Raw genomic sequence first — 12,605 nt, forward strand, 5'->3', positions numbered from 1 at the left:
CCAAGGGTGAGTGTCGCCTGCACAATCAACAGACACCCAGCCAGTTCCCACACACCGATGTCTCTGGTCGGAGATGGCAGATCACATGGCAATACAGTCTCCTGCACAACATTCCTCTTCAGAGACACAGGGGCTCCCGAACACTCAGGAAAGTGCTACTGCTCCTTTTTGGGAAGTCAGCTCTCCCTGCGGGGTCAGTAGTGGATAAACACACTTCCAGTGCATCACTGGCAGTTTCAGACTCCAACTTCTGCTTAAAAGCAAAGTATTAATTCCTCTTTCTTGTACCTCAATGTACAGAAAGAAAACAGAACAGTATGTGATGTGCGAGATACACTTCTGTGCAGTACACTATCATTTGTTAGACCGTGTTGGAGACAAGAGGGCAGCTGCAACTGAGATTTGGTTTTGTAATAATGAGGGAGATACTAACACTTGGTTTTGTTCCTGCTCCCACCCATCAGCCAGACAAGGAGAACAAAATAGGGTCAGTGAGAATTTGCAGCAAAAGGAGGGGAGAGCCAGAAAGCAGTCACCTTGTTATCCTGTCCCACACTGACAGCATCTTCCTGTGCCTGCTTTCATAGTTTCCTTCTAATCTTCCCCAAGGTTGAGTGACAAAGTGTGGAAAGCAGCTGACAAAACTACTCACCTGAGAAACCCTGGAACTCACATCAACAACCCAGCCTCCAGGACCCACTGAGAAGTCTGTGGGTGTAAAACTCCACCCATCTACTGAAATCTGCAAGATCTGGGATCTGAACTTAAATGAAGGTCTCACTGCACTTGATACTTGTCCACCTAAGGGCCAATGCCTCTCTGGCACACACCAGCACAGTTCTGGACTCTCCACGGTTCAGCTGCTGGGAAGGGTTCTGAGGTTACAAAATTCACCCTGTTATGCTGAAGTAGGCTCTACAATCCTCAGACAACTGCCCTCAGAAAACTGCCTCCCCTCTTCTGAATAAACTTCAAAGAGGTCAGTTCAGACTTTCCTCCTAATTCTAATACCCAGTCTGAAGCTTCTCTACAGTAGGTTAAGTCCATCCTTTTAGTCTTCCCTTCAGTGGAAATGTAGACCAGCTGATCAGCAACACTTAGCACCTTCTTACTTGCTGAAGACCACTATCAAGCCTTCCTTGCAATTATTTTACTTCTGTCTAGGATGCTGGCAAGAAAAATTGCTTCCACATACCTTATCCAGTGTCAACATGTAGAAATTGGTGATGTCATGCTCCTGAGCATAGCGGATTCGGGCTCGGCACTCCTCCTCATCAATTAGCTCCCCAACATACTCATTAACAAATTCACCCTGCCAGAGAGAAAACAAGACGGTAAGATGAGACAAATTCCCTCCAGGATGGAGGAACATCCACCTTCGCAACAAAACATAGTTCCCATTTCCTTTGTGGAAACCTTTTCCTAGAGATCTTCCTCTATACTTTGCAGCCAGTTTGACTTATCTTCACCAAGAGTCATACATCCAACTTCACATGCTCAACAAATAACTTGAACTAAATTAAATAAAGCAGCAATGGCCATCAGATTATTCTTTGTGAATAATCTGAAATAATTAATATTGAGGGACAGCATAAAGTTAACCACAAGAGTAATTCTTTGCAGCAAAGCTCAAAGCACTGCCTAACTATGTTCCATCTGGAAACAGTAATCCTTTGGGGACCAACCACACCTAAGGCACCTGCTCCTGCAGTAAATCCATGGAGCTCCCCTGCAGTGAAGTACCACAGAAACAGTACTTCAGGCCTCAGAGGGAACCCCAGCTCTGCCACACTGAGGCTAGTAGGTGCCTTCATTAAACAACTACGTTTTGCTGCTTCCAGACCATCTGCTGAAAGTGAAATATAACAGGTGCGTGGAACAGCAGAGAAGCTTTAACCTGCATCACAGCAGGCAGCAAAGCATGAACAGGATAGACTCACATTTTTACTTCTGCTATCAAGCCCCCACCCTAGCATGTTGTCCCTACTCCTTTTTCAGACATTCTTCTCCTACTATGCTAATTGTCCTCTGTTCACTTCACCCTATTCTAGCTTCAGGATTCTTTGCTTTAACATTCTTCCTCCTTCATTCAGTGCAGATGTGGTTCCGCAAAACTCTGGAGTTAAAAAAATACATACAAGTGTTTTTTTAGCCGGAGATAGCTATTATTATTTCTGAAACAGGTATCTCCAAGACATTATCCTTTTGCAAGAGCCAAGCCCTGGTTTCAGTTTCTGATACAAGATTCTCATGCTAGAAATGCCTGGCTATTCAAGAATGGGGGGGGAGGTTTAACCACTGTTCCCCAAACAGAAATCTTGAACACACCGTTTTCAAGACAGTGTTCTGGGTCTACTCAAAGCCCATCATCCATACAAGCAGACAGATTGAGCAATCACCTTTCTTACCCTGTGAGACACCAACATGCAAACCATTTTCTTGGTTAGCTGAGCCAAAACTTTCTTGTCAGGATTGAAAAAGTGAAATTCATCCATTTCTTTCCTAAACGGCATTCTACAGTAGTAAGTCCTTCAAATTATGGAAGATGGTAATTTTCAAATCTATTAAAACCAACAACAAGCAAGAGAGAAGTGGCAAGAGAAAATTACATGCAGAAACAGAGGACGTACCTTTCTGATGTCTGTTTTGGCTTGCAAGCCCCAGCCTCGTGCCAAGGTGCGGAAGATTTGTACCTCGGGATACTGCCGCTTGGAGAAGCACTGGTTCTGGCAGCGCTCCCCAGCAGGGCACACCATGGGGTGGCACTCATAGAGCAACATGCGGTTGATGCATTCGGAGTCCAGGCCGCAGGGGTTTTCATCTGTTGGTTTGCAGTTGCACCGTGGTATCTCGGACAGGTCTGCAGTGAAGATCTGCACCTTACCCACCGGCCGGTTCACCTTGAATGTACACAAAGGACGTTAGCTCTTAAGAACAACAGGTATTCCTGACTGTCACTTCTACACTCAACCCTCACCCATGAGCTGATGGGCTGCAGTGTGAGTTAGTTACAGGGAGGGGCAGAAGAACACAAGTACAGGCACATACGTACTTCTGAGCACACTGTTTCAAAAGGTTAGAGGGAAGAGAGCTAGGGAATATGCGGGTTCCCCGTGACCATCACCTGGTGCAGTGTGTCTTCTGTGACCCCGGAGAGGAGAGAGGCTGCCAAGTGTCCCCCTCCCCATCACCACTGTGTCTATATCCAGCCCAGGTGACCCAGTGCTCCTGCTGGGTGCACACCGTACCTGCGACTGACAGCAAACCCATTTTCTGCGTGAAACAACACCTTCTCCAGTCTCCCAAGTGTCAGGTCCTTTTCCTTACAGCCCTGATTTTTGAATGCGTTACCTTCAAGCTGGTTTGTGCTCTCAGCAGTCACTATGAGAACCAGGCAAGTGTGCCTGTGAGTACAGAGGGCCCACCTCTGTACCAGGCCACAAGCAGTTAGCTCCCTACCCAACTGTCCTGCGGATGTAAATGAAATAAAAACCACACAAAGCTGGGGTTGGAAGGCCCAAATTGGAGCTCAGAGTTAAGACAAGGAGCTCTCTAAAAACCACTCCAGAAGGAAGCAGAGTGCAGCACCGGCTGGAGAAGCGACTGGCGTGTCTGTGGCATGAGCAGGGTCCTTTGGTTTTGATTAAAGGTAGCGAACGCTGAAAAGCAGGCAACAGAAAGTCAGGACTTTTGAGAGAGACACTGAAGAAAAGCTCCTTGCTATTCTTCACCCAGGTGAGCAATACCATCAGCACCCTCTCCTCTCCCGGGACACAAAAGAAGGGGATCATTTAGCAAAACTATTCCAGCTCCCACACAATTTATCTAGTCCCAACCACTGAGCAGGTTCCATGCTGGCAGCCTGCCTGAGGCTGGCCTAGCCCTGATCATCCTCTTCCTCCTCTGTTTAAAAGCAAATTCTGAAGAAACTCCTGAATAGTCTCTTCAACACAGCCTCCCCTTCCTCCTAGTATTGTCTCCCACCTCCAACTTTCCTTGTCACTCTTGTGTTTTCCTCCACTGCTTCCCATCCCTTACTCAGAGTGTCAGCTCATCACCTCGTTAAGAGTGACGAGACTCACAGGATTAGGACCATCCACCACTGGGCAGAGGTGCCCTTGCTGGCTCTGGCACTACCACCGCAAGTGACCACGGTGTCTGGGTGTGGTGCCCCTCTCAGCAGGCATGCACACCCAGCAGGCCAGCCCTACTTTCCGAGGCATTGCTGGTACAAAATCAGTTCCAAAACAGGACACAATGCTTGGACTAGCCACAACCCTGATCCAATGAAGGATCCCAAGTGTATTTTGCAGTAGCCTCTTGTGTTGGTGCTCCTTGGGATGGATCCCGAGATGCTGATCTCCTTAGAATGCCGGGATGGGAGCAGACACAGCCAGCTTCAGCCATTCCACCCTAAAGCCTTCTCCATCCAGTTCCTTGTATGCTCCTGCAAACTGCTCTGCTTTCACAGAGACAAACACCTTGTACACAGATCTCAGAAGAGCTGCCATGGCTAATGATCATGACCATTATTATTTATACTAAAAGGATATTTCAAAGGCTCCAACTGCTTCCAAAGTTCCTTCATGTTGCAGCCAGAGACAGGCTTAAAAATACCTGTAGTGATAAACTATTTCCTCCACTGAAGCTGCCCGACCCATAGTGCTGCCACAGCATTCAGTTGTGTTCTTTACACTGTAGAGTAACTCATGCAGGATATACCTGCCTGCCTAGAAATCCCAGCTAGAAACAGGAAGTGTCAGCAATCAGTTAAGCTTTCATAGTTTGCCACATAAGAAAGGGAAGGAGCAGACAGAGGCAACGAAGAAAGAACTCAGTCCCTGAGTCACTGGGTTTCGGATCAGTCTGGACCCACATCTCAAGCACACGTACTCGAGCTCTCTTCTCAAGTCACCTCCATCCTACAGGACTTCTATTGTTGTTTCAATTATATCTCAAAATACAGCTCTAAACATGAAGAGTTCCCCAAAATTCAGCAAGACACCTGATATTCCATCACATAGATCTCTTACTATTTCTGTTCAGTCACCAACTGATATAGAAAGATATAAAACAACAGCAGAGATGAAACAGGATATTGTGGGTTACCATCCCCCACACAGCTCTGCTCCACTGCACCATGACCATCTCCTACCTTGCACCACCTGGGATGCCCACCTTGCCGTCAGTAGCACGCAGTATTGAGCACACTGTGTATTACCAGCACTCCCCGCTAAGTTCCCACAGTACAGAGGGACTTCCTTCAGATCACAACTGACACAGAACAGCAGAGAAGTCCAGATCTGTTCCAGTAAATCAGAGTACCTGTACTACTGGTGTCCAGCTTCCACACAGTCCTGTGCACACATGAAACCTTTCTGTGGAGCATGAGTAAAGATACTGAGAGGACCCAAATAACCTTCAAATGCAGCCAGATGCCCAAGCAGTAGAAATGTTTCTGTATACCTGTAAACCACCTGCACTGCCAGCTCAAGACTTCTCTTCTGCCCCTGTCCCCCCTCACTTGCCCTCACCTTGATGTGTTTGTAGGGAGGAGGTTTCTTGTCATTCTTTTTGTCTTCCTGAAGCTGTCTCAGTTCTTTCTGTGCCTTCAACTCTTCAAATCTTACTGCAGCCTCCTGGAGAGCTAAGTGAGAGAACAGGCTGTGTTACGAGGAACATCCTCCCCTCACCCAGAGCTGGGCTGCCAGTGTCCACCCAGTGCTCACAGCTCCACAAGCAAACCTCCCTGGCCACATACTTGAGAGATAGGTTCACTGGAGGGGGGTGAAGAAAAGGCCAGCGCAGTAGGGCAGCTACAGGAGTTACAGGAAGGTACCTGCCCATGGGTGATGAAGCATTCAAACTGTCAGCTAGCTCTGCCTGCTTTTGGGCAGAGGTGTCAGGCAGATCCATTTGTATACACAGATAATGACTGTATTAGACACAGGGATGATGACAAAGTAGCAGCTCACTCGGATTTAGAGCAGCTATGTCAGAGCTGGAGAAGCATTCAAGATCTGCATACCCTTCTCCCTCTCTGGAAGTCATCAGACCAATGGACATTTTGAGTGTGCTGGATGACAGATAAGCAGCGGCTCATTCTACAGATTTAATTTCACTTTAGCTCTAAGACAACGTTTTTCTGTTACAAGAATGCCACTCTCCAAATGGGAATGAAAAGAAAAAGAACATGTACCTCCCTCCCTGGATGAAGACAAGTTACCTTTCTTGTATATGCCATCCACGCCCTTCCCCATCTTGTCTTTGCTGCTGACATCACCTTCCATGTAAGGGAACACACGGGCCTGGTGGGTCCACAGGTAATCCTTGGAGCCGAAGAACAGCACAGGGAACTCACCAATGTCATGTTTCATTTTCTGGATGTTGACAGGAATTGTCCTAGGATGGCAAATCTCAGCTGGCCACCACCTGCAAGATGGAAGGGCAAGATGAAACCTCTGTCTTCCCCACTTCCAACCGCCTCAGAAGTATACTACTGCACGGAGACACCGACAAAAAGTCTGTGAGGGCTACCAACAAGGCTGGTGGGGAGACGAGAGGCTACTGGAGGAGAAAAACACATATTTTACTAGCCACTACATGCATGCAAAAAAGCCACAGGTTGCTGCACTGTACCCTGCAGAGAGGAGCAGCTTCTCACCTCAGTCACCATGAGCACAGCATGAGCAAGAGATGGGGACAAGTCTGTTCTACCTTCACCTACCTGTAGCGCCCAACTTTCACCCAGACTACTTCTTTGTAGTGTGGCTTTTTGCCTGCCTTGCAATCATTACAATACCAGCTTCCCTCTGGCATCTCAATGTTTAGACACTCACGGTGAAACGCAGCTGGGCACGACTCACAGCATAAAAGGCTGCCCCCTGCAAAAAAGAGGAGGAATTTATCAGTCATTGTACAGAGCCCTGAACTCCACACTCTAAGACAGACGCCACTGAGAAAAGGGCATGATGATCTTCTGCAAACCCTTTTCAAAAGTTGTACCCTACTCATGCTGCAAAAAGAACCGTTCCAAGGATCCAGAACACATCCTAGCCTGAAACTGGACTTAAATGTGGATGGATGGGAATGCAATCCGTTCTCTGCAGTTCTCACTGGCACACTCTGGATAGAGAAAGCTTCTGCCTGCTCTAATGACTTCTTGTCAGGCCGTTCCTTGGTGACAGGGGACCCAGCACAGACCGTCTTACCTTCTGAGCAGACAAAGCACCAGCTGACGTTGACGTGCTCGTGGTTGCGGCAGCCCCTCCGTGCAGTGAAGTGATTGGGGCAGATGATGCTGTTGGAGGCGAGGACCACGGACCCAGCAGCCAGGCAGAAGTCATTGGAGTGGTACGCAACCGGACACCGCACACAGCGCATCAAGCGACCTAGCACCAGAACATGTTGGGAACACTGTGAACCTCTAAAGGAGGACAATTTTTTGTTTCCTGCCAAAACTAGCCTTTATTGATACCTCAGCTAAAACCCAGCAACCATAGGTGATCTTTGGAAAAGGAAACCTACCTTTAATTTTTATAGACTGTCCATGTTATATTAAATAATTTAATGGGTATCTAGTATAACAAATTATATCTAAAATTATAAATATCTTTAATAGATATTTGTATATAACATATATAAAATTGTCTTATTTAGAAGTGAAAAACTTCCTGCATGCTGTGCAGAGACAGTTCACGAGTTCATAGGCTGGGACTGCTTCCTATCATACACAAATAATTAGTAAATCAGCTCAGACAGAAATTACAGAAAGGGTGTTCCAAGTGCTTAGCTACACATAACAAAACCAATCTGTGTAGCTTCTGAAAACATCAGCACTTGCCTCTCCATTTTATCAGATTTTACCCTGAAATTCCGGAATGCAGAATTCAGAATTGCCTACAGGCCTAATTTATCCAAGGCTTTTGAGAGCCTGTTTTCAGTTCCTCACAGGAGATTACAAAAAGGGAGAAGAGGTGGGAGGGAAGGGGTAAGCCTGACCACCAAAAGGCAGCAGCCTGAGGAACACAATGCAAATGTTGAGTGAGGAAGTGGTCAGCTGTGGGCTTTAGGCCTTAGTGTTGTCTTCTACACCAAATACTGATACGTGGGGAAAAAAAAAGACAACTTTAACACAGACCCTCAGGATAAAAATAAGAGCTGATCTTATTGTCACTTAAGATACCGAGGATTTAAAGAAAGGCAGGTTTACAAGCAAAAATACATGGCAATCACAAAAAAGTTAAGTTTAATCATGTGAGATAAAGGTCAAGGTATTGCTGCAAACAGCTCAAACAAATGTTTGCCTGAGAAGCTTAGCCCAAGGCCGTCACTACTACAAGACAAAGAGTTTGCACTATAAAAAAAGATGAACTAGAACAGTACCATAGTTTTTACTACAGTGGTCTCTACGCCATTGCCTTGATAGCCAGTGCTGCTGAGCAGGCGCCATCTGTAGCAGTGGCACAGTGTAAAGTACATAGGAGAAACAGGAGAGTGTCCATACAGCTCCAGAGACTTATTCAAAACCCCAGAGAGGCATGTGGCATCGCGGGACGTGCAGGCATCCAAGCGTCAGGACAGACGAGAACATTTTAGTTGCCGTGTCTGACCATCAGGAGTGCTGATGAGCAGCAACCTCGCAAACTGACACCACCCCTTCCACTCTCCTGAGAGAAGCTATTCCTCAGAAAACGCTACAGCAAGCACTGTGGCAAAGACAAGATCTACATAAAGAACCAGGTAACTGCACAGTGGACTTGAAGCAAAGAAAGCTTAGAACTGCATCCCCTAGAGCACCCTAGAAGATTTTGGTACCTTTAGATGCAGAGATGTTTGCCGGGTTAGCAGCATGACAAGTCATACATATGTGCAGGGAGCATCGGAAGCCCTTGTTCTGCATGACGGTGGGCGGGTACTTCTGTATGCACGCTTCATGGTAATACTTCCCACAGAGGGGCAGCAAGCACCGTTTTACATCTTCCCCACAGCTCTTGCACACAAAGCAGGTATGGACCCCTAGAGAAAGAGCAGCAGATGTAAAACCAGTCACGTAGAAAGGTTAAATGAAGACCTGACACTTCCACTAGGCTGCGTATTAGCACATCACAACTTCCTAACCTGCTGTACCTATCCCAAAGTACAGGTCTCTGCAGCAGGCTGGTTTCGCCTGCAGCTGCAATAAAACTCCAGATTTAAAAAAAAAAAAAAAGCTGTGATTTCAAGCCAGGGAAAAATAAGATAAAAACCAAAAATCAAAAACCCTACTTAGACATTCCCCACTTTCCAGCCCGCTCCAGACTCATCCTCTCCACCAGCCCTCTCTCCCCAGATAAGAAGAATTACCCCTTCTCTCTCACCAGATCCCTTCTCACTTCTTCACACCCCACATGCCTGAATCAACAGTAAGATCAGTTAATCTGAAAGTCATTCATTATCAAACCGATAATCAGAGGACTGAGAGCTAGTTAGCGGCCTTACTGCAGGCACATCACTCCAGCAAAGGAAGCACGAGGTGAGCAAGCACCCTGTGCTTCTGCGCTCACAAAAGCTGCCGTACCTGTGGAACACTCATTGCAGATGAACTTGCCCTTTGGCATCTCGGAGAGCCCAAGGCACTGCAGGTGGAAAGCACCACAGCACTGCGCCTCACACAGCAACAGCTCCCCTGGCTTCTCACAGATCTGCGGGGAAGGAAGCACTGTGTCAGCTCTGAGCAACCTCCTTCCCCCGCTCATCCCAGACAGCAACAATCTGTGTGCTGGCCAGGACTGCCAGCAGAAACTCCTGTGGAAAAAAGCTGGTTTTCTTGTATTAGTAAATTCAGGTGGTTTGTGCATCACCACTGCCATTTGCCATCCAGTCCCTGTTACCGTGCATCAGCTAAAATGAATCTTATGTTGGTCGTGTATCCCTAACATCTGTGAAATTTAGCAGTAGAAAAGGCAATAGCAGAGGAAAGGCTCAATACAGAACCACAAAAAGATAGTTAATTCTATAACAAGCACCTTGAGGCTACCTGGGCTTACCTGGGGCACTAGCATGTCCCCAAACTTACACAAAAACACTTTAGAGAGATAAAGTTTCAAAGAGGTTTCAAGGACACTACCTGACACACATTCTCCTTGAGAGCTGCTCCTCCACCACGCTCCCCCTGCATCTTTTTGGATGAAGGCACTCCATGGTCGTTCTCTGACCCCTCTTCATTACCCTCTTTGGGGCTTGCAGCAGTCCCGTGAACCGATGTTTCGCCCTTTAAAAAGAAATCCAGAATCAGGGCTGTCAGTAGTTGCTGTCCTGACCTGGAAACTACAAATTCAGCCATTGAGCACAGAACAGGTTTGGCAGTTGATCTGTATGTGTTATCCACCCTGGAGAGAACATCCCCCAAATAGTTCCATCAAAAGACTTACAAGAAAGAAAAGGAAAGAGTTCTTAAGTTATTAGATTATTTAAAAATAAACACTCAACACAATTATTTTCCTGTGCATAACCCTTCTCTGAAGGAGTTATGGCTGAGGAAGAAAAATATTGCCCTGCATAGAAACAAATTGGGTAGGCTGGAATAGCCTGAAGCATCCTGCATGCCAATGTCTGCTTGCAGTGGAAATGCAAATTAAAACTTCAAACAACCTCTACTGTAGTTGTCACCCAGAAAACGAGCCAGAGTTTTCCTCACATTTGTCTCAGCCTGTCCTAACCCACGTGAAATACAAGTATGTAGGTACTTGAGGCCTGTGCTAGTAAGAACTAGCTGGCCAACACCAAAGTGACCAGTGCAGCAGGGCATTTACACCACCACCCTGCCTGCAGTAGTGAGTCCTTTATAAGCATCTGTCCTGTATGAGTATCACAGCACTGACCCCAACAGCTACAGCTGAAGGAGCATCCTGCCAAGAAGATAGGTTTCAAATGATAAAGGCCCAACTACACCCTCATGGGCCAAGTCAGGGATCCTGCTGTAACATTTCCAGAGGTGGAAGGGCACCTTTGGACAAGTCCATGGGACCTGGCCAGACACTGTTAGAGGGAAGGAGAGCAGTATGTGTCCTAGAGATTGTTTCTACCACAAGACACTGCTGTCCTGGAGCTGCACGTGGTAGCACTGCCTTCACTTTTGTCAGGGCTAGTTAACACCCTCCTGCCAGCTTCCCAGCCCCTCAGTACAGCCTAGGCAGCACTGTGGCAGTCTCACAGCCCCAGCTGCCATTCCAGCGTGGCTGCACCAAAGTGATGCCTTTAGCTAAGTGCTTTAAGCAAGAACATATTAAGGACACTGCCATTTTCAATATCCCAGCTCACTGCAGTTAGCTGACTGCTCTCAGTGCACAGCTGGCAGTTCCTCCTTGGGTCACCAAGCCATAGCCAGTGTGTGCCCAGACACAGACTACACCTGGAAGACCTTGTGAGGAATTCAAACTGCAGCCCACCTAATGATCACGAGAGGGAGCTTTGCACCACTTTCTGTATGGGAGAGTACCAGCCCGAGTTGTAGTGCTACTAAAGCTTCTAAGCTGAACTGAATAGCCCCTGAACATATTATTAGTCGAAGCAAAAGGAGGATATAAAGATTTCCCCAAGTTTAAAGGAGTTGACATTCTGGCCAGATAATGATGCTTCCTTTGACAAGTTTTTGTTTTGTGGTTTGTTGGGTTGTTGTTTTTGTTTTTTTTTTTTTCCATTCCCTGAATGTAGCAGTATGCTTTTATTCGGGGACATTTTACAGTGGAGCACTGATGGACAGGTGCACTGACAGTATATTAAAGAACACAATACAAAGATGTATGGTATAAATTGCCTTTATTAAGCACCAAAAAAGCAAAGTCCCACCTACAAACTACTGCCAGTCCAACATACCATACAGCGAACAGCCTTGCAGACTATCATCACAATCTCACTGGAAGGCTGGCAGTGACGCAGCCTGCAGGAATACCCGTAAGGAGCATGTAAGCTGCTACCACCCTACCACAAAGCCCTGGCAGAGGGAAGGAAAAGGTCTCTACATCACTGGTAAAAAGACCATCTAACAACACAACAGCCACCTTTGCCTCTATAAGCAATAGCATCTTCTCAAGCTAAGTGCTATACTTCTGCTCCTGCAGCTGTATTTCTGCTAGGAATTATGTAGTCTGCTGCAAGGCAGTTCTCTGGCCCAAGCACTTGCTTTGGCTCCTGGAATGCTCCAGGAGCAGCACTGGTGAGCAGCGCTCCAAGGACTGGGTAGAGCTCAGGTCCTCCTATTCCTACATAGGTGCTCCCTCTTCTGCTCAGCTCAGTGACCTCAGGATTGCAGGGGTCACTGTAACAAAGAACAAGAGCCGGGTTAATCAGCTACTGGTATGGGCAAATAACATCAGCTATAGCTTCTGCTTATGCTGGGGCCCCAGTGTTACAGACAAGGTGAGCTCAGCCCCTCCTGAGGTCAACGAGGTCCCTGTCAGGAGGGGCAGGGTGCTGGTAAACAAGCCCCACCGATCCAGTGGTCAGTGGCACTAGCTTCCTGCCGTAGCTAAGATTTCAAGACAGTGTTTTGTAAGGGGGAGGACATACTCAGATTTGCTCCAGACAGAGGTATGAGAGATTTAAACTGGATTGTCTTTCAATCC

The 12,605-nt window shown here is 47.0% G+C and overlaps 1 protein-coding gene across 4 annotated transcripts in view; it reads right to left on the minus strand.

The window, feature by feature from the left end:
• Window positions 1-12,605, minus strand: part of NSD1 (nuclear receptor binding SET domain protein 1) — a 66,700-nt gene that overhangs the window by 17,182 nt on the left and 36,913 nt on the right. For all 4 annotated transcript variants that reach the window (XM_074915792.1, XM_074915790.1, XM_074915793.1 and 1 more), the window contains exons 11-19: window positions 10,109-10,252; window positions 9,560-9,683; window positions 8,818-9,018; window positions 7,212-7,391; window positions 6,728-6,884; window positions 6,227-6,432; window positions 5,535-5,647; window positions 2,631-2,900; window positions 1,196-1,312 (exon numbers count right to left, since the gene is read on the minus strand). In XM_074915792.1, the coding sequence (XP_074771893.1) occupies window positions 1,196-1,312; window positions 2,631-2,900; window positions 5,535-5,647; window positions 6,227-6,432; window positions 6,728-6,884; window positions 7,212-7,391; window positions 8,818-9,018; window positions 9,560-9,683; window positions 10,109-10,252 (1,512 nt within the window). The remainder of the gene's footprint in view (window positions 1-1,195; window positions 1,313-2,630; window positions 2,901-5,534; window positions 5,648-6,226; window positions 6,433-6,727; window positions 6,885-7,211; window positions 7,392-8,817; window positions 9,019-9,559; window positions 9,684-10,108; window positions 10,253-12,605) is intronic.

This window comes from Athene noctua, chromosome 12 (assembly GCF_965140245.1).
Source record: "Athene noctua chromosome 12, bAthNoc1.hap1.1, whole genome shotgun sequence".
In the NCBI taxonomy this organism is placed as follows: domain Eukaryota; kingdom Metazoa; phylum Chordata; class Aves; order Strigiformes; family Strigidae; genus Athene; species Athene noctua.